Consider the following 22,816-nt stretch of genomic DNA (forward strand, 5'->3'; position numbering starts at 1 on the left):
TCTACAGTGAAAGAAAGAAGATTAATGGATGCCTGCAGTGGGGTGAGGGGCTGATAGCAAAGAGACACAAAGGAATTTTGGGGGATGATAAAAACATTTTATATCTTACCTGGAGTAGTACTTACACGAATACATATATTTGTCAAAACTGAAAAATATTTATTTCAAATAGGTGTATTTTATTTTATTTAAATTATGCCTCAACAAAGTTGATTTTTAAAAAGAAAGATCTGGCCTTAGGAAGTCACTCAGACTTCACTGAGTTTCATCTTCCTCTATTAAATGTGGATAATACCTGATTTCTCACCTCACAAGGCATCATATAAGGTGTGCACCAAAGTACTCTTAAAAATTCTAAGTGATAGAAAGGTTTACAGTGTTTTTAATTACTGAAGGTATTATACAGTCAGTGTATGACTATGGGATTAACCTACAGAACTATTTTTTAAGGATAATCTTCAAACTTCATTATTATCACTTATTTTTATGATTTCCCAAACAAATGTTATATCAATAAATTCTTTAAGGAACTAAATTAGGAGATTTCTGTATCATCACCTTCATGTGCCTAGTCCATTAAGAAAGGAGGTGCTAATGAGCCATCAAAGACACGTAAGCAGGAAAAAGACAATAACCACCAAGACAATAAAGCCAGGTTTTTATGAAGAAAAAAAAAATTAAAAGAGACCATTTTTATCCAACAAATCAAGATTTAAGTAAAGAACATATATATCTTCCAAATGTCCTAACCATAGTGACCTGGGTTAAGATTTATTTTTATGATAGTTTATATATGGCAGCTCAGGCTTGTCCACCACCACTCAACCTAATTGCTGCTACTTTATGCCAACAATGTAAAATGACAGCTATGTTCTTTCATTTGCTAACCAATATTACATTCCTAGTATATTTTAACCAGTCACATATGGGGTACTTCAAAGTATGTTTGTGCTTTACAGCTTTCCAGATTTGCAATTTTCCCAAGCATATGTGATGCTGAGTCAAAAACTGCTTCAAATCTCAAAATCTAAAACAAGCTACATAAAATACTGAAATATGCTTTATCGTATAAAAATAAGCATCAGTAAAACCTCCACTTAACAATGAAAAAATTGCCTGAAAGGAAGTTTGTCAGCAGATTTCTTTCAGCTGGGCGTGTATGAAAAATGCTCCTGACAGTACTCACTTTACCAGAAAAAAAAGAAACATAAGGTTGTGACAAAATCATAGCTGTTCTCTAATTTGGCTCTACCACCCAGTCAGGCTTCATTTCCCAAGAGAAAAAGGAAGGTCATGATGTCTTCCTTGGTAGCTACCCATCCTAGGTTTGTAGAAAATACAAAGACAATTTAAGATTGAGTAACAACAGGAAAAGTTTCAAAACAGCTGAACACAGCTATGGCAGAAACTCAAACAGCATAGTAAGAAGTATGAATACCTTTTCTCCAACCTACCAAGTATCTGGAGGTCACCCACCACCTTCTAGATGAATGCTTGTTGGCAAGGAGTGCCCAAATTAACATGCCACTGCAGTGTAACTAAAAGATCCCTACCACACTTTCCCTTAGCCAGTCTCATGGCCTCTACACACAGACACTGAAACAAAGCTGCAGCTATCAGAAGAAGCTGTCTCTAGGTAGCATAGCCTCATTATTTCTATATTTTTAAAATGTAACTCTGATCATGTCATTGTTTTGCTTAAAACCCCTTTGGTGCATAGAGGTCCAAAATATCCATCAACTAAGGATAGGCAAATAGACTGTGGTATTTTCATGCCACAGAGTATTATGAAGCCTTCCAAAATGACTATATGTACCTATACTCATTAATATGGAAAGATGGTTATGAAGCCTTATGAAGAGCTAGGCACTCTCTCCATCCCTAACAACATGGTTTGCCATGGCTCCCCCAGCCCTAGCTCTACCTCAGGATTCTGCTTAATTTCCTAATTTGCTAACAAGTAAATTCCTCCCATGATTTGTTCAGATTTCTGAGGCAAAGAATCTGCTTGGTGTCATTTGTCACTTTGCGTAGGGCAACTGAGCAGAAGCCATAGGTCACTCGCTACTCTTTAAATTTTATCTACTCTTCCAAAAAATGGCTCTAGCCAAATGCATAAAACTCTGAATCAACGTTTATAACTGAAATACTTCTAGGTCAATTCAATGCAATTACATAGTGATAAAATATGAGCAAACATCTAAAATCTATTGCAACTGGATTTAGTTTCTAAACTACAACCTTAGTATTATCAGGCCTATCCCATGCATGCCTCACTTCAAGAAAACAAACTGGTAAAAATCAGGTATAAATATGAAACAGAATTATTAAACTTAATTTTTTTAAAATTTCAGCTTTACTGAAGTATAATCGACATATTAAAGTATAAGAAACAAAGTGTACTCGTGGTGATTAGATATACATATATTGTTATATTTTAATACCACAGCTGAACATAAAACACAAAGGTAGAGAGGGGAGTCAGCAAGTGAGTTAACAAACCAAAAATCTATACTCTTTTCCCCATGATTATCTGAAAGCAGAGACACTTATTATGTTAAAATGATAAAGTAGAAAGCTAAAAACTTAATTGCTTAATCAGATTCTATTATAAATTCCATGAGTTCATGAGCCTCCTCCAGAATACTTAATACTGGCAGCTTAATAAATATGTACTATACGAATAATGAAAGCTCTATTCAAATCTGTAGGAAAACAAAAATCAAAACCAAATATTCACTACTCTCTTAGTAGTAATTCTAAATGAATTCTCTTTCAAAAGATACTTAATTCTTAATTTAAATATTCACTAACATCTCTTAATCCTTCGCCGATTCAGAATCTTCTCTGGGTCAGATGCTGGAAATATAACAAACATGATCAACATGGCCCTGTATTTGTTAAACGGATTCTGTAATAAAAAGCATACTTTCAGGGCACCTGGGTGGCTCAGTTGGTTAAGCAACTACCTTCAGCTCAGGTCATGATCCCGGAGTCCTGGGATCGAATCCCCTCATCAGGCTCCCGGCTCTACAGGGAGTCTGCTTCTCCCTCTGATCTTCTTCCCTCTCATGCTCTCTCTCACTCTCTCTCTCAAATAAATAAATAAATAAATAAAATCTTAAAAAAAAAAAAAAAAAGGCACACTTTCCGCTAGCCTTGCTTGGGTGGAACAACTATAAAGTAGTAGGCATTTTTTTCCCTATTAAGAATTTGATTTGAGGACTTCTACCTTGACTCCAACATATACAAATAAATCAAATCTATAAGCTACCTTTTCTAAAAAATGACTTCTAAAATTTCCAAAAACAGGTTTAACATATAAAGTTGTTTGGTACTTGTAGTATATCAGTACCATTTTTCTTCACTTATCAGAGAAATAAGTCTCAATAATGGAGACATAATTAAATGTGGTAATCACTACACAATATATAAATATATCACATCATTATGATGTACAACACCTAAAATGTGTGCGTGTGTGTGTGTGTGTGTGTGTGTGTATCAATTATATGTCAATAAAAATTAAACACTAAAAGAAAAAGCAGAGACTGGGCACCTGGGTAGTTCAGTCAGTGAAGAGTCTGCCTTGGGCTCAGGTCATGATCTCATGGTTCTGGGATCAAGCCCCACGTTGTGCTCCCTGTTCAGTGAGGAGTCTGCTTCTCCCACCATGCATGCTCTCCACCCCCTACTATCTCCCTCTCAAAATAAAAAAATAAAATCTTTTAAAAAAAGGAAAAAAGTAGAGGGGTGCCTAGGTGGCTCAGTCAGTTAAGCACCTGCCTTCGGCTCAGGTCATGATCCCAGGGTCCTAGGAATCAAGCTTCACATTGGGCTCCCTGCTTTCCTTCTCCCTCTGCTATTCTCTCTCTCTAATAAATAAATAAAATCTTTTTAAAAGAAGTGGAGATAAATGCAATATTCTATTTCCTTTCAAATTATTACATAAGATATTTCACTATGTCTATTCCAACTAATTTTTAGTATGTTTTTTGAAGTAGCTTCATCACATAGACAAAAAACTGAAAATCTGAATCCTTTTAACCATAAAGTTTTGGCTTAAAGAAAAGGAAATACTCTTTCTCTTTGAGCAACTCCATCCTTCCCTTTACTCCATACCTGAGAAAGAAATAGTGGTTAGAAATAGACTCTGAAACACTGACTGGGTCCCCACATTTTGTAGGGATGGTGTCTTTAAATATCAAGGTCAGTACCAAGTCATGCGTGGCCTCTTTGTCATCTGTCCATGTGGCTGCAATGTTCATGAGCCCAGGACCTGCTCCCTCAAGAGGAAAGGCCAGTCATCCTTCTTTTGTTCGCTCTTCCCTACGACCAGAAAGATCTCATGAGGATCTATAAGAAATCCAAGCTCTTTCTCCTCTTCTTTAAAGGTATTCCAAGTTAACAGGGCTATGGAGGCAACTCCTACCTGGACCTGGTCTTCTCCTCACTCCAGCTCCTGCTTTCCCCACCTTTAGTTCTCACTGCCTCCTCCTGTTTCTCACCCAACTTCTCCCACTCTTCCAGTCAATGACCAATTCTCCATTTTCTCCTGCTCTCCCTGCACGCTCACCCAGGCTTCTCTCTCCTACTCTCAGATTCTTTTTCTTCTGAAACAGGCAGGATAGCCATGGACCCTACTGGAATAATAAGTTCCACATTTGGCTATTATAGGAACATAAAGGACATCTTATTACTACTTGGTTCTAGGCCAGAGTAAAGGAGGACAGAAAGAACCTTTTACCTGGTTCAGTGTGGCTCACCAAAATTTTGTACTGGGGTCTGGAACCAAACCTGAGCTAACACTAAAATGTTTTGTCTTCCTTTGCTTTTTCTGCACTTTCTTTCAAGTATTTCTCTAAAAAGCAACCTGAAGTCTTAGTCAAAGAACAAGACAAATGTTCCTGAGCTCTCTGACCAAATACTACTTAAGAGCACCCAACTTCTTGCATTTTCAACACCCAAGAAACAATTTTTTCAAAAGAATAAGTTTGGTAGAACTTTTTGATATAAGGAAAAAGCTTTTGAATGTCCTTACCTATTAATTTACTGCTTCACCATGCAAGAAATACTGGTTCTATATTACTTTATAGCACTCTGTACTTACTAAAGTTATCTCATATATGTTATCCAGTCTTTTTTCAAATTATTTTGTCTTACTATGATGTTACTAAACGAAAACACTGACAATCCTAAGGGAAGCTCCTCTGCAACACTATAATTACTATAATGGCTTTTAATGATTATCTACCCAACTTCTTTTCCTACGTGCTTTCATTCAGGCCCATGGACTTCAAATGCTGATGACTCTCAAATTTAAATCTCTACACAGGATTTCTGAACTTCAGACTCATATATTCAACGACTGGACAGCTAGAAGGCATTGAAAACTTAACAGGTCTAAAATACAATTCCTGATTCTCCAGCTGTCTCCCCACATTCCCCACCTACCTTCTACATCCACTATCTATAAAGCAACCTGAAAGCACTTTTTAAAAAGTAAACCAGATAAAACTCCTTGCCCTACTTAAAATCCTCCAATGATTTCCATGCACACTCAGAATAAAATTTAAACTTCTTATCATGGTCTACAGGGCTCTACCTGCTTTGGCTACAATCTTTATCTCTATCTACTCTCCCTATCCAACTTGTTCACAGCTAACTTCAGTGGCCTTCAGTTCCTGAAACATACCAAACTCATTCCTACATCAAGGCCATTAACCTTACTATTCTTTTTGCCTGGAATGTTCTTTTCCCAGATTTCACATGCTTGTCCTTCTGGTGTTTGGGTCTCAGTTCAAATGTCGACTCTCTAGACGGGACTTCCCTAACCATCTCCTATGAAAATAGCACATTCTACTTCCTCTAGCCCCTTCCTCTTGATTTATTTTCTTCACAGCATTTACCACTGTTTGAAATTGTTATGATTTGTTTAGCTTTTTACTGCTTGTCTTTGCTACTAAAATATTATCTCTATGAAAGCAAGGGCTTGGTCTGTCATCTAATTACTGCATCCCACTTCTCAGGCCCAGGAAAATTTCCAAAAAATATTTACTGAAAGAAATCAGCATTTCATATTGTATAAATTATATAATTTTATGGTAAATAAATGTAAACCTAAAACTTCAATTCCTGAAAATATTCCCTCCAGGAAATTCCTAGTTAGGAATTGTATCATCCAGACATGAAGTTTACTTATTTTGTAGATGACCTACCAATTCAGGGCCTTCGAATTTGTTCCTTCTGTCAGCTATCTTCTTTCCCCTTATTTTTGCCTAACTGGCTCCTCATCACGTAGATCTCTGCTCAAATACATTCCATGTAAGGATGCCCCTAGCCATTCTAACTAAAGAGAAGAGCACACAATTGCCTCAGATCACTCGATCACATTATCCACATTATCCTGCTTTTACTTTCTTCATAGTCCTTACCAGTCTCTAAAGTTACCTTTTAAAATTTTTTTGTTTATTTGTTTGACTGCTTACCAACAAAGTAAAATGTATAAATTCAGGGAAACAATAATCAGCATTCTTACATCCCTGCGAGTTTATTAAAAGAATTTCCTAAAAAGAAAGATGGACCCCTGGGACAGCTTTGTAACGTATCTCACTTGTAACATGGCTCATCGTAACCCTCTTTTCAACCACAGAACAGTACAGGTTCAGAAGGAATCTGAATAACATAAAGATTTTTTTCTTCTTATTACAGAAGCTCATTTATCCAGGTGTATGAACACAAGCAAGCATCCAAATGGAACACTTTTTAAAGTTTTTGTTTTAATGATCACCTATTTTCTTTCTTTAAATCACATCACTGACATGAGTTAAAAACAATTTCTTAAACTGCTATAACCTACAAGCTGCAAAAGTGGGTTGGTATCACGGGGCTGAGGTGGGAGCTCAATCTGTTCAAAGAGACTGGGGAATAGATAGCTGCAGACAACTGCAATGACCACCTGCTGCTCTAGAGCAATGGACTGGAAGTGTGCAAATTAGAAACATCTACATTTTGGTATCCAACCTGCCGCAACATCTCATTCTTTCTGCTCTAATTATGTATTTGTGCATATATAATTATATACCAATAATTATGTATCATTTATAAATATAAACCACCTTCTACTGTACCACCTACTGAAGAAGTTTAGTAACCTATAATGAATAGTTATCTTTTTCGTTGTTTTAAAAGATGAAAAGCCTCAGTTAATATATGTTTAATTCATCACCAGTAAACAACAAAAATTATTGCTAGCAAGTCTGTAACATCAGACAACTTCCTAAGTATCTTAGCTTTTGCTACTTTGAATGAGTTATGAAGATAAGATCACAAACTTTCATTATTCCAAAGTGAACTATCAAAACACTAACTGGAAAAGATATATGCACGCCCACATTCACTACAGCACTAATACTGTAAATATTATAATAACCAAGATATGGAGACGACCTAAGTGTCCATCAATGGATAAGGAAAGTGTGAAAACACACAAACATACACACACACAGAGTATTATTCAACCATAAAAAAAGAATGAAATCTTGCCAACTGTGACAACATGGATGGACTTTGAGGGCATACACTAAGTGAAACCAGTCGGAGAAGGACAAATATCATACAATCTTATTCATATGTAATACCTAAAACACAACAATAACAAAAAAACAAGCTCACAGATATAGATAACAGATTGGTTGTTGCCAGAGATGGAGGGTAGGGAGTAGGCAAAATGGATGAAGGGGGTCAAAAGCTATAAACTTACATGACTTAAGTCATGGGGATATAATGTGCAGCACGATGACTAGAGTTGATAGTACTATACATATTTATAAGTTCTAAGAGTACATCTTAAAAGCCCTCATCAAAAGAAAAACAAAATTTTGTAAATATATATGGTGACATGTGTTAACTACACTTACTGTGATTATTTCACAATATATTCAAATCATTATGCTGTATAACTGAAACTAATCTGATGTTATATATCAATTATACCTCATAAAAAATCTGAAAAAATAAATTATCTATTTTACATATAAAGTCTGAAGCAACTTTAGATGCTTCATCATCATCATTAGATGCTAACTCTGAAAAGCCAAAAGAAAAAAAAAAGAATTGCATGTACAACTGTAAAGTATATTACATTTCAAGTCAAATAAAATTATTAAAATTTTCTGAATTGGAAACTAAGACAGATACCAGTTTCATTTCAGGAAAATTAACCTGACAGCAATATACCACAGAAATTATATTAAAAAAATCTTTTTTTTTTTAAAGATTTTATTTATTTATTTGACAGAGAAAGAAATCACAATTAGGCAGAGAGGCAGGCAGAGAGAGAGGGGGAAGCAGGCTCCCTGCTGAGCAGAGAGCCCGATGCGGGGGCTTGATCCCAGGACCCTGAGATCATGACCTGAGCCGAAGGCAGAGGCTTTAACCCACTGAGCCACCCAGGCGCCCTAGATAAAGTAAATCTTAAGGAGGCAAAACCACATACAAACGTTATTCCCATAGTTCTTTTTATTAAAACAGATAGAAGCTATTGGTAATTGAATATTAAAATACATTTTTAAGAAAAACATGGTGGTATACTTAGTTTTCGATACCAACACTGTCATTTACTGCTCTTCTCTATAAAATAATGTAATTTAATTAAATTGGTTTTTAATGTGGGCTTATAAGCCATTCACAGGTCATACATGAAGTCAATTCAGTTAGTTATAACTAATTTTTTCCAACTAGAATAGAACAAAAATCAAGTTAAAAGCATAAATACTTCTGTTTCTATAATATATGAGTAACTAAGTAAACCAGGTGTGGCAAATAACATTTGCAGTAAAATGTACTTCTGTGAGTCACAGTCAAAAGAATGTCAGTACTCCAGACCAAATAACTGCCAGGGTCTTTCAGCTCTGAAACTTCATAGCTAAAATGTGTCCTCGATTGGGGAAAAAGAAAATAAATAATGGACGGCTTTTTCTTTATTTAATATTTAGCTACAGTTCTTTTAATAGCAAGCAACAGAATATAAATGTTGAATTAACTGTGCCAATTTGAACAAAAATTGGGGCTTCTTGGGAGGGCACTGGATTAGTTGGCAGCATCTGTGGAGGAGTTGAACCGCTAAACTCAGAAAGACAGAAGCTGAGCCGCGCCAGCAATCTCAGCAGCGGGAGTTCACAGACTTCCGTCTATAGGGCACAGCCTTCCGTCTATAGGGCACAGCCTTGGTAAGATGGGGCTCCAACTGCCTACTATCACTGTGCTGGGGTTCTCTCTCCATTTGGGTTTTCAGATTCTCAGTAAAGAATCCAATCAGCCCACCATATATCAGGTATCTCCACCCTTAGATAAATCAGCAATAGCCAAGAGCAGGGTAAGATGCATACACATGGTCTCTAGGGAAATAAGAAACTGTCCACCATCTCAATTTGTCCAAAATATCTGATCTTTGTGGCCCGAAATTAACACTTCATTTATTGAGCCCTTATTGTTCAAGATCTAATACTTGGTTCAATATGATAAATATACACAATGAATATGCACACTAAAACATTGTATAAATATATACAATGAATATGTACACCTTAAACATAATGCAATTTTTGTCAATAAAGCTAGAAAAAAAATATAAAATATGTTTAACAAAGAACCTAGATTTTATGTAAGAACAAACTTTTAATACAACAAACATACACTGAACATTATAATAAACATTTTTCATTTCACATGTGTTCTTTTATTTTTTTAAGATTGTATTTATTTATTTATTTGACAGAGAGAGACAGAGAGAGGGGAACACAAGCAGGAGGAATGGAAGAGGGAGAAGCAGGCTTCCCAGTGAGCAGGGAGCCCAATGCAGGGCTTGATCTTATGACCCCAGGATCATGACCTGAGCCGAAGGCAGAAGCCTAACAACTGAGCCACCCAGGCGCCCCTTCACATGTTTTCTTAAAAACTCAGTTATTTTAAGTCCTGTTTTTCTAAACCAGGATTGTTTTTAAACCAGGAAAATTGTGAAAATGAAACCTAAAATATTTTTTAAATTACAATACTATTTTGCAAAGTGAGTCACTCTATTTCTTAAAATCTGTAACTTTAGGGGCGCCTGAGTGGCTCAGTCCTTAAGCGTCTGCCTTCAGCTCAGGTCATGATCCCAGTGTCCTGGGATCAAGCCCCACGTGGGGCTGGCTCCCTGCTCAGCGGGAAGCCTGCTTTCACTCTACCACTCCCCCTGCTTGTGTTCCTTCTTTCTCTGTCTACTAAATAAATATGTTTTTAAAAATCTGCAACTTTATATGTCAGCGATCACTAAATGAGATTCATCTGTTACCTAAGAAAAGAGTACCTGCTATGGTCCCAATGTTCATGTTTCCCCAGAATTCCTATGTTAGAATTCTAATGCCCAAGGTGATGGTATCAGAGACAGGGCCTCTGGCAGATGATTAGGTCATGAGGCCCATGCCCTCATGAATGGGATGAATGCCCTTACAAATGAGGCTCCAGAGAAATCCCTGCCCTTTCCAGCATGTGAGGACACAATGAGAAATTTGTAGTTTACAATCCAGAAGGAGGCCTTCACCAGAACCCAACCATGCTGATCCTTGATCTTGGACTTTCTAGCTTCCAAAACTACAAAAAATAAGTTTATTTATAAATTACTCAGTCTGTGGTATTTTATTACTGCAGCCTGAACAGACTAAGACAGTGACCAAAACAATTCCCTTTCCTTCCTACCATTCTTGGGATTCCCTGTCATTGCTGAACACTCTGTGTGTGACATTCTACTTCATGCTAACATTCTCTGTGGGTCTTCCCAGAATCAATGCAGATTATAATCCACAAGGATGGGAAAAAGGATGGTAGTGCAATGTATTTGTAGAATAAGCATTGGGTTAGGAGTCAGGAAGATCTGGGAACTACCTCTGCTTTGTCACTAACTAGCTATTTGATCATGATCTATTCACCGCCTCTTTCTACACCTGTCAGAAGAAACCAAGTAAGTATCTTAGTAAATAAATCCATCCATAAGGTTTCCTCACTTGTCAAAAGGAGATGATAATAACTACCCTAATTATCTTTTCTGGGTGTTACCAAAAAAAAAGTGTAAATGCATCATCAACTATTAAGCACCATAGAAATGGTAGTTTTCTTAACTGAGGTATAATTGACATATTAGTTTCAGATGTATAACATAATGACTCAATATTTATATATATTGTGAAATGATCACATTAAGTTTAGTCAACATTTGTCACAATACATAGTGACAGAATTTTTTTCCTTTGAGGAGAACTTTTAAGATTTATTATCTTAGCAAGTTTCAAATATGCACTATAATATTATTAACTTAGTCACCACATTGTACGTTACAATCCCATGACTTACTTAAAACTCTAAGTTTCTACCTTTTGACTCTCTTAACCCTTTTGCCCACACCCTACCTGCTGCCCGTGGCAACCACAAATCTGCCCTCTGCATCTCTGAGCTTGTTTGTTTGTTTTAGATTTCACATACAATCTCACTTTTTTTCCTATTAGTTTGCTCGGCCGGATTTTTTTAAAGGCCATCTGGTGTAAATGGGATAAACATGGCTTTGGAGGCAGCAGATACAAGTTTAAATCCTAGCATCATGTTTTATCACCTGCTTGGCCTTGGGCAAATTAATGCACCTTTTGTGGGTGTCAGTTTCCTCACCTATACAACAAGAATACTATGACCTCTCTCATATACTGCATTAAAAACTAATGTCAAGTATGCTCAATTCTGTTTATCTCTCATTTCATCCCCACAAGCCTGCACATGTCTAGACAAGTCTCCACACTGTAGCTCTTTGAAAATCCCACATAACCCCTAATGTCTTCCAAGAGCATCTTTTGGGCAGAGATCGTCTACTTCATCACCAGCCTCACTTAGTGTACAAAGTAGAACTGAGTAAGTTTATTATATCCAGGAATTCCCATCCATCTTTGTGGTAAATATGTAAGAATAACATAAACTAAAAACCAGGATACTCTAACAAAATAAATATCAATCTTATTTCATTTTTCTGTACACAGAAAGATCCACTTTCACTTATATACAACTCCTTTTTTCCAACAGGTACTCAGAAGAAAAAAGAGCATAAGATAAGACAGAGTCACCTTTATCGTTCTCATCAAAAATAAGAAATTTAAGAATATCAGTTCAACTGATATTTGTATTAAATGTTTATTTATTTAATATATTAAATATATATTCAAACTATAAAGCTGACCCTTTGGTTATTTTGGGTTTTTGTTTTTGTTTTTTATCATTATTGAATAAAAATATCAGGGATCTAAAGCACCAGGAGCAACAGAGGATGGGGAAGCTAACATCTAGACCTTGAGTCTCCCAGAAGAACAGAGTGAAACCAAGAAGCTATTTTCCCCAACTTCTAGTAGTTAACCACCTATTAATCAGAGTTGGCATATGGGATAAAATCTTTTTGCCAGACCTATTCTAGCTTCTCTTCATTTCCCAGCTGTGAGGATTCAAAAATCACCTTAATTCTACTTCAAAAATGCTTCCTCCAATCAAACTCTCTTCTACATCTCAACAGCCTCTACTTCAGGTCCCGGCTGTTTTAACAGCTTCCTAAGTGCTATCTCCTTCACAATACCACTAGAGTGACTTTCTGTAACACAATTCTGACAGTATCCCCTCTGGTTTAAAACCCTATACTAGGTGGATCCCTATCATTTCAGGATAAAGTATATACTTGGTATGGCATAAAAGGTTATTCATGTCCTGTCCCCATCTAACTCTGGTCTCATTTCTCATGGTTCCCTACATGTACCTAATTCTAAAGCTACAACCAAACTCCTTTGTTTTTCCCTAAGCATGCAATGATGCTCTCACACTCCCTTTTAACATCCTGTTATACTTTCATATACACTACCTTACTACATGCCCATCTTTGCCTCCCTGGTAAATTCCTTCAAAACTCAGCGTAAGTGTAGGACCAAGTTTGGTGCCTCTGTACACCTAAAAGTTATATAATTTGGTCATTTTTCTATAATCCTCAGTGGAAAGCAAGACCCTGAAGGATAGAAACTCTTTTTAATCACAGTAGAAAATACACAGTACATAGCAGAGGCTCCATAAATAAACTAAGAAAGTTAATAGAAGGCCTGACTTCAGTTTTAGTATAAATAGAAAAGGTTTTTGGAAGATCATCTGGCAAAATAAACACCAGTCATCAGGTTATTCCTATAGAAAGTAAACCTGGAGTTCTAAATAAATTATTACAAATAAACACTGACTCAAACATAATAAACATGGTTGTAAAATATCAAAAGATAATGTGAATTGGTAACTAAGGTGTACATAATATGTTACCTAGAAATAATGGAATCCAAATGAGGTACATGATTAGTGGGAAAGAGAAAACTGAGATCCAGCACTATGGGTGAATTTTAAAAACCCTCTTCACAGACAAGTTCCGCTCGTAACTTTGCAAATCATTAGTATATAAGAGTGACCAGAAATTAATATCTCAACTACTATTGCAATGTTTACATTTATATAATTCTCTTCCTCTAACATGTAATTTTTAATCTTCTTAAGTAGTGGAAAAAAATTTTAAGCTTCTAGAAACATGAGTAAATTACACTAAGTTCCAACAGATGCTGGCACCATGGAAATCCATAAGAATAGCTGCCAAACAAGACCAACATGTTGAAAAAGGACAGGAAGGAAGACAAAGAAAAAAGGAACAGCACATGTTCCTGAGATCAGCTTCTCTGTCCTCAACACCTTTCATACATCCAGCAAAGATAATGGTAACAAGGGAATTACCTTACACGTTCTTAAAATCAAGAAACTCATATCCACCCAGAAAGGCTCTGTCATAACTCTGCCTCATCATCTATTCACAGTCAAACAAGTCAAAGCTTACAGTTATTTGCTAGTACATGAAATTAACATAACCTTCAAGACCGGAACTAGTGGTAAATTACTTTGAAAAGCAGCATGGACAAATTACCCAAGATTTCAAACCACCAGGCAGATTTCCTGGTAGCATACCATTTTATTTCCTTCTACCTCTCCACTTCCCACTTTCCTATACCTAGTCCTGTTACCTATTCCAACTACCTTCCTATTACTCAGGCACAGACAAAAACAAAAAACAAAAAACAAGAAAAAAACAAAAAAACACAACAATGTAGTGGTTAAGAACATGGGATTTTTTTTTTTAAGATTTTATTTTTAAGTAATCTCTACACCCAACATGGGGCTCAAACTTACAACCCCAAGATCAAGAGTCACATGTATGGGGCTCTTGGGTGGCTCAGTCAGTTAAGCATCCAAATCATGGTATCAGCTCAGGTCACGATCTCAGGATTATGGGATCGAGCCCTGTGTCAGGTTCTATGTTCAGCACAGAGTCTGCTTTGGATTCTCTCTCTCTCCCTCTCTCTCCTGCTCTCTCTCAAAGAAAAAAATAAAAATCTTAAAAAAAAAAAAAAAGTCAAATTCTCTACCAACTGAGCCAGCAAGACACCGCAAGAGCATGGGACTTATAGCTAAAATAGAGACGGTCTGAATCCTGCCTTCGCTAGTTACTATGATTGCCCTGTGACCTTACTTAGGTTCTCAAAGCCTCAGTTCCTCATCAGTAGAACAGAGAATATATTTTCCTGTCAGAGTTGTCCTAAGAATTAAATTATGTGAGATACAATATATAAAGTGCAATCCCATGCCTGGCACAGTAAATTAAATAAAAAGAGCCACTAGAGAATCTGAGAAATGAACAAGTATAACGATAGATGTAAGCAAATCAGAAAAATCTGAGAATAAACTATCGTATTTTACACTAAGCTGACAGTATAAGAGCTCACAAAGTGTTTCACAGTGTTTTACAATGTTTTGTTTACTATAGGTAGGGAAAGAATAAATCAACAAAGGACCACCACCATCACCAAAAACCAAAGAATATAATATGAAAACTTATGATCTTTTTTTTATTCCATGATCTTATATCCCTTATATCCCACAAAAAAGTTTAAAAATCCTTATTCAGTTCACAGCCTCTTCATGATCTAACCCCAACCTATTTTTTAGCCTCATCTCACTTCTATGCTTCCGTGCAGTCAACGCTGTCACTTGTAATACATAACCTACTTTCACAGTTCAAACTTGACTCAAACAACCCCTTCAACCTGGTTGCCATTCTCATCTCATTCCTTTTCCTATCCACTGAAACCTCAGTCATTCTGTCCCTCCCTAGAAGAAATCATTACATCCACCTCTCTATTCCCTGTGCTTAAACTTACATTTAAAGCACGTATTTCATGTTATCTAATTAGTGTTTTTCTGCAGGCCTCTTCCTCACTAGTTCCTAAGCTCAATGTCATTCAAGGGGAGGCATTAATGGTCAGCTTAATGCAGACCATGAAATGTGATAAAATGAAGTAACTCTTCTTTACATACAATATCTTTCTTGAGAGTAAAAAATATCTCCATCATCTTTCTATGTTTTAACCACAGCTTCACTAGCTTTCTATTATAACAAAGCAGTTTACTGGCCAGTAACACATATGTACAACAACTTTTTAGCTTTTATTTTCTGAATACCCAGAAGCATCCCTAAAGTAATACTGGCCCTTCATGAGAGAACATTTTATGCCTTAATTATCAAATGACCTAACAGCCCACTTTAATTTCCATTAAACAAATAAGATATTCAATCTTTTTTTGGTAGTCATTAAAAGAAAGTGCATCAAAATAAATTTTTTGTTTTTATAATAATGATTGTCCCAAAACAAGATTTGATTTTAAAGTGTTATTTTGCAATCATATGAAAATCAATCTCATTATTTCATACCACACATACTACATACATACATAAACACACACATATATACACATTTACTTAAATAATTGACTTTTACAAACATCAACTCTTATTTCCCATATATGCAAACATATATGGTTGGAAAGCTGATTCACAACCAGAGTTTAATTCGTAACCAGACTATAGTTTAGACAGCTAAGTAAACATAACTTGACACATTTAAGTGCATAAATTTGATACAGATAATAGCACTATCAATTAGAAAGTAACAATTCTAGCTCATTCAAATTCTAATTTTAGTTTTGCTAGTGCATAACACTTCTACCTTAGGCAAATCACTTAGCCTCTCTAAATAAGTATCACTTATATAAAATGACCCTGGATCAGACAAAATTTCTCATACATTCTTGATCATAAAATTCATCCAAAACACCTGTTTAAAAATACATATCCAAACCCCTCTTCTAAGTAACTAATGTCACAGTTCTGACAAGAAAACTGGGAATCTATTCAAAGTTCCCTGGTACTCATGTTCCCCAGGTTCCACATCATTGGAAAGTTTTATACATACTGGTTTCTGATTTCTAAAGTTCTTCCTGGCTATAAAATTCTATGAATTTAAGATTTTTATGACCCTGATCAAATTCCCCAGCCTAACCTAGTGATACTGAATGTAATACACATGCAAATTCATTTTGCTATGGAAGGAAGTTTGAAATCCGCTCTGTACGCTTAAGCTATCTTTTTCAGCATCTGAGTCCATTTGCTACAAGTCTCTGAATTTTCATATTATCCTAGATACCAGTATTATTTTCACAAATAACTTAATAGATAATGTGATTTGGGCTACAGCATACTTTCAGTTGAAAGATATTCCCCTGTGATTTCAATGTACACAACTCTTCCTCTGCTAACTATTCAGTCATACACTTAATGCTGATTCAAGCACACATCAAGTTTAGTTCTCGGAACAGTAAGCATTTCAGCACTGTGACTGTATATTGTTTGCATTTGTCTTTTACTCACATATTTGTAATAGTCAATAGGCAGATCATAGCTACAATCCCTTCTCACATCTACAGATAATGACTATGTGCTTGATGAACTTTAATGCATTATAATTATTAATTGGCTTTAAAACACAGTGTCTAAAATATTTTCCCATTGATATAAACACAGAAGAAAACATTTTAAGGCTATACTCTCCAAAAATCTGCCTATAAAAGCACTGTGATAAAAAAGCATATGTTCTCCAACATGTGTTCTCATTAAAAAAAAAAAAAAAAAAGGCACTCCCCCAAGCCCTAACCCACCCCCAAATTAATAAAATCTGCTTAGTCCAACCTGCCTTATATTTACATTGATACTTTTGTTACTATCATGTGAATTTTCCAAGAGGCTGTAAGGCAGCATACAGAAATAAAGATCCCAAAAGTACTAAGATAATTTAGAGATGAAAGCAGGGGGTGGTACTGGAAGTCAATCTATTCAGTGCAACTAAACACTATTTTCTGTTTTACTTCCCAAAAAGCAAGACAAAGAAAAAAAGTGAAACTTATTACTCCTACTCTAAAACCAAACAAAACAGTTTCTTAAGGAACAAAGTTTTTAACAGTACTCTGAGAAATGTTCTCATATAGGTTTTTGAAAACTGTAATATAATATTAATAATATTATACAATCAAAATTTCACAGCAATTGAGAAGCTTTAAATCAAACTGTGACAAAAGCTGAAAGTATAGACATAAAGCACAGGTCAATAAATGTGACACTGAAAAGGGTCAAGATGAGGTAGTCAAACATGAAGTATTCTAAAACCCACAGAAAGAAGTCAGAACCAGACAAAGAGCAATTCTGTATCACTTAAATCATGGTCTTTAAATACCATTTCTTACAATCGAATTTAAATATATTCACAGCTATCACCAGGATCAAATATAGTGTGAAAGAAACCCAATAGTAATGTTACTAGCTGTTTTCCAAACCCCTCATGTTTAAATTAATTCTATAAGTATCTTCATATTTTATCTTACATGCACCAAACTGCACTAGGAAAATAATCCGGAAAAAGTTAAGTTTGTTTCTTCTTAAAGAGGACCTGAAATAGACAACAGGTTACCTAAAGGATCTAACTATATCTGAAAGAGCAGCTACTAAACAAACACAGATTCACGAAGTCAGTGATGTGCTTTTTGACAATCTACTTGGCCTTGAAATAATGGAAGCAAAAATAATCATAGCTGCAGCATCCAATCAGTGCAGTGATTCTAGAGAGGTTGAACATGAAATACTGCTAGGACACCTAAGTAGAATTCTGCTCACCCCTGTAGTTTGCAAACCATTCACATATATGATACGCATCCAAAACAGACATAGAAAATGCAGAGGGTAACCATAAGGTGAATTTAAAGCCATCAATGAAAGCTGAAAATCTCCTATGTGATAATAAACATTCTTAGTTATCTTTAGTAATTCTATTATAAATCTATACATTCATTAACTAAATTCTTCTTGAGATATTCTCTATTTCTCATAACAAATAGTTCCTTTTTTTTAAAGAAGGAAAATAGGCAGAAAGTAGGTCATCACCTCATTTAGTACTAGATTTGGTAAAATAATTTTCGTTCATCCTTCTTCAACTTCATGATTTCGTATATTTCTAAATACGTTCTTCTACATATATCTCTCCCCTTCTACAACTAGTCTCATGTAAGAGCATGATTTAATCAAATGTGCAAATCTTTCTTTCCTTCTAATACTATTCTTAATGATGCTCAGCATTTTGTGAACTTAATGTGAACTTAAGCTAAAGTAGTACATCAGAATGAAGCAGTATATGATGAACCTAAACCTTGGATTTGTCTCCAGAGACTATAAGGACAAAGCTCCTGAATGCTTGTCACAGCTTAGAGCCCTTCATTCATAAGAATGAACTAATATTTATTAAATAAACTAAAACATATGATATGCAGAAATTTATCAAGAGGTCATTCTAGCATGTAAATGAACACAAAAATCTCATCTTTTTCCTAATGAGGATAAAATCAAGGATACACTTCCTATCTCTTCTAGATAATCTCTATGATAGAAAAAATAAGTTTTTAAATTAAGTAAAAATCACTTCAAAGGAGGTAGAAAGAATGTAATTTTTTCTCCTAGGTATTAGAATGGCACCAAGCATTCCAAAATAGTTTATTAAAATCTTCCTTCATGTGGAAACGAGGCTTATAAGAAAATGACAGTCTTTAAACTCTAGGCAGAGATGACAATCCAATTTCAAAACATATTTCCCTCCGTTTTACAATTCACACTCAAAGGTATGCACTTCAAACAAAGTACTGTTGAATAAATAAAGACTCACCATCTGTATGGGTTTCTTATGGAGATCTCGTTCAGTTACCAATTTTTCTTGGTCAGTGACATAAAGACCTTTCTGTGCTAAAGCCTGGATTACAGCATCATGGCCCAAAAGAGGTTTTGCAGCATCACTCTTGAGAATGAGACTCCCAGCACGACAGTATAGTTCAGCTGATAGAAGCAAATTAACAACAGGAGGTTTGATGTGTTCCTGATCATACTGATCAGTGTAAAACGGTTCTCGGAGTTCCTCTGGCACATTTTCTATAAAGATTAAGATGAAAAAAATTCTTAGGATATGTTTATAAAAGAAATACAATTTATTTAATAATTATTATGTCACAGAAGATTCCTTTTAAAAATAACAATAACCCTTTAACTAAAAAGATAATTTACTAGAGCTTGGCAGATAATCTAGAATAAAGGAGATAGAAATCTCCTTTACAGAAGATACTGTTCCAACTATAATCTAAAAAGGGACTACAAAGGAAACAAAGAGAAAAGTTTTCTAAGTCCAGTGCTCTGAGGAAAGTTTTCTCCAATGCATACTCAAATCCATAGAATGTGCTAAAAGATTCCTAAAAACTAATTTCAGTGAATGCCCTCATATTCAAGCAGTCAACCAGAAAATGCACTGTAACAGATACTGCAGGGGAAACGCAAGCCCTTGCCAAATGGGAGCATAAGATCATTTGCCCAGGGGTGCCTGGGTGGCTCAGTGGGTTAAAGCCTCTGCCTTCGGCTTAGGTCATGATCCCAGGGTCCTGGGATCAAGTCCCGCATCGGGCTCTCTGCTCAGCAGGGGGCCTGCTTCCTTCTCTCTCTCTGCCTGCCTCTCTGTAGACTTGTGATCTCTGTCTGTCAAACAAATAAATAAAATCTTAAAAAAAAAAAAAAAGATCATTTGCCCAAAGTTGTACAGCTAAGCACTTGCAAAACAAAAACTGCCTAACTTAGTCTGTCCCTCTGTCTCAGGGTCTCTGGTCTCTTGCCCTTCTTGCTTAGCCTGCTAAAGGTATTTACAGACCGTTACAGCTATAGTTTAGGGGAAAAGTACTCTTAAAAATCCCTTCACCTAGTAAATCACTACTACCTTCACCTTACCACTCACCATCCTACCCCAAGAAGCCCTCCAGGACACCCAACTGACACAGAAATGGAGATACAGAAAGGAGACTTTATAAATGGGACATGTGAAAGAAAACAAATTCTTCTGAGTTTCTTTTCTGCCAGCCATTCCCCTTGAAGAATGTCAAGCCCTACTCTCTCAAGGTCTACTTCTAGAACAACCTTAGGAGCTGGTTTTATATCTGATGGTAGCCAGATTACCAAAAAAGCAACAAACAAAACGCTTCTCACTGTTTTACAAGTTCTCTTGTCTTTTCTACCTTGAATCTCTTCCTCTTCCTCCCACTCCTTAGCTGGGCTCTGGGCTCTTAACCAAAGCCAATTTAAGAATGAGTTTTGTCTTCCGAAAGGAAAGGCAGGCATCTAAGTTACATGTTACCGTGGAGCTACAACCATAGGACCTGATAGCTCTTGAGTGACACCTAGCCAGTCCCTTGCCTGCCTCCTCTTTGAAAAGTGAGGTTTCAAAGCCAGACAACCCCAATCACTGATATTAGGAGGCTTCTGAATAGACAGCTTTAATACAAGCTCAAAATAAGTCATAGTACTAATCAAAGTAAGCATTTTTAAAATATATTCACAAAATATTAATATACTCCTCAGCAATTCTCACCCTAAAGTTTTTAAAGAGCTTTTATTATTTAGAAAAATATTTCCATCAGGGGTGCCTGGTTGGCTCAGCGGGTTAACTGTCTGACTTTTGGTTTTGGCTCAGGTCATGACCTCATGGGTCATGAGACTGAGCCCCACACTCAGTGGGGTGTCTGCTCAAAGATTTTCTCCTCTGCCCCTCCTCCCACACACATGCATGCACGCGCCCTCTCCCTAAAATAAATAAATAAATCCTTAAAAAGTATTTTTTCATCAAACATTATTACAGTAATGACTGTATTGTTCATTTTATATACCATCATGGTTCTGGAGAAATTCAAGGAGTTAGAAATAATCCCCACCTTCAAGAAGTCAATAATCCACAAGAAGACTAGACAGACAAATGAAGTTAAGCAATTCAGAAACAATGAATGAGTAGGCATCAAATGAAAGAAATTAATTGCTAAATGAACAATTGTTCTAAATGAACAATTAAGTGCTTAAAAGTCAAAGCAAGCAGCATCATAGTGGGCTGAGATGACTTCTATGTTAAGAAAAAGGATAGGAAAAATAGGCAGAATTTATTTAGCCAAAAAAAAAAAAAAAAAAAAGAGTATTTAAACAGAAGGGGAGAGCCAGGGAGAGAAAGAGAAGATGTGCAGAGACACAATTTGGGTGGAGGAAGGGGTTCATGTAAGATAAGAGTGAGCAGTAAAGCTGGAATGGGAGGCAGGGGATAAAACAAAAGTAGTATCTCTTTTAAACATGAAGGCTTTATACAACAAGGAATTGCTTACTGTCTAAAAGGAGAAGAGTGACACATTAAGAATGATGTGGGGGGGGGGTCACCTGGGTGGCTCAGTTGGTTGAGCACCTGACTTTGGCTCAGGTCATGACCTCAGGGTCCTGGGATGGAGCCCCATGTCAGGCTCATCATTCAGTGGGGAGTCTGCTTCTCCCTCTGTTCCTCTCCCTGCTCAAACAGTCACTCTCACTCTCTCTCTCTCAAACAAATAAATAAAATAAAATAAAAAAATAGAATGATGTTTGGGGATAATTAATCTGGTCTTCAATACTGACAGTGGTGAAAATCAGACATAGACTATAAAGGTAAGGAAACGAAGTGTGAAAACCAAGAAGTAAAAGACATAAAGGATTACTTAATACAAACCCAAAAAGACCCAGGAATAAAGCAAAGCGAGGGGGTGAAGATGGCAAAGACCATTAGGCCTGGGTTACCTGGGAAACAGTGATAACATTAATAGAAAAAATAGAAAAAAGAAAATCAGAGGAAGCACTAATTCTGGAAGCAAGATCATAAACTCAGTTTTAGAAATGCTGATTTAAAATGACAGCAAAAATATCCAAAAAGCAGCTGGGGATATAGGACTCTGGAAAGAGGTCAAGAGTAGATATATCAATTTGGGATTCTGGTGACATCTAAAAATAGCATCCTCATTTAATAATTAAAAACACTTTTCCTCCTTCATAGCTACCTTAACCAATAGTGACCCAGCCTTAAACTTAACAGCTGCCTCACCCCAGGTATAAACTACAGAATACAGTGTTGGTAAATTAAATTTAGTATCATAGGAACTATATAGAAGTTATTTAGAACAACTCTAAAAGAGAAATTATTTGATTTTAAGATAATTATCATAAGACATAGGCCTAATGGAGTTTTATTTCCTGTGACAATAAAAAAATGACTAATACAGGTGACTTAGTATCTGAACATAAGCCATGCAAAGAAAAGTGACTGCTAATTTCCAGGATTACAAACTTCTCTACCATACCTGTACATCTACCTAACATTCATTTATTGCTTTTATATCCACTCTCACACTGATCTTTTTAACAGTTTGGTAAAAGTGTTAGACAATCAGGCAAAATGCAAATATATATTAGGAATTAGGAATA

At 35.9% G+C, this 22,816-nt stretch overlaps 1 protein-coding gene across 1 annotated transcript in view; it reads right to left on the minus strand.

Moving 5' to 3' along the window:
• Positions 1-22,816, minus strand: part of CAMSAP2 (calmodulin regulated spectrin associated protein family member 2) — a 118,393-nt gene that overhangs the window by 76,917 nt on the left and 18,660 nt on the right. The window contains exon 2 of the mRNA XM_080824941.1: positions 19,182-19,441. Coding sequence (XP_080681067.1) covers positions 19,182-19,441 — 260 coding nt within the window. The remainder of the gene's footprint in view (positions 1-19,181; positions 19,442-22,816) is intronic.

Source organism: Martes martes, assembly GCF_963455335.1.
Source record: "Martes martes genome assembly, chromosome: 15".
In the NCBI taxonomy this organism is placed as follows: Eukaryota; Metazoa; Chordata; class Mammalia; order Carnivora; family Mustelidae; genus Martes; species Martes martes.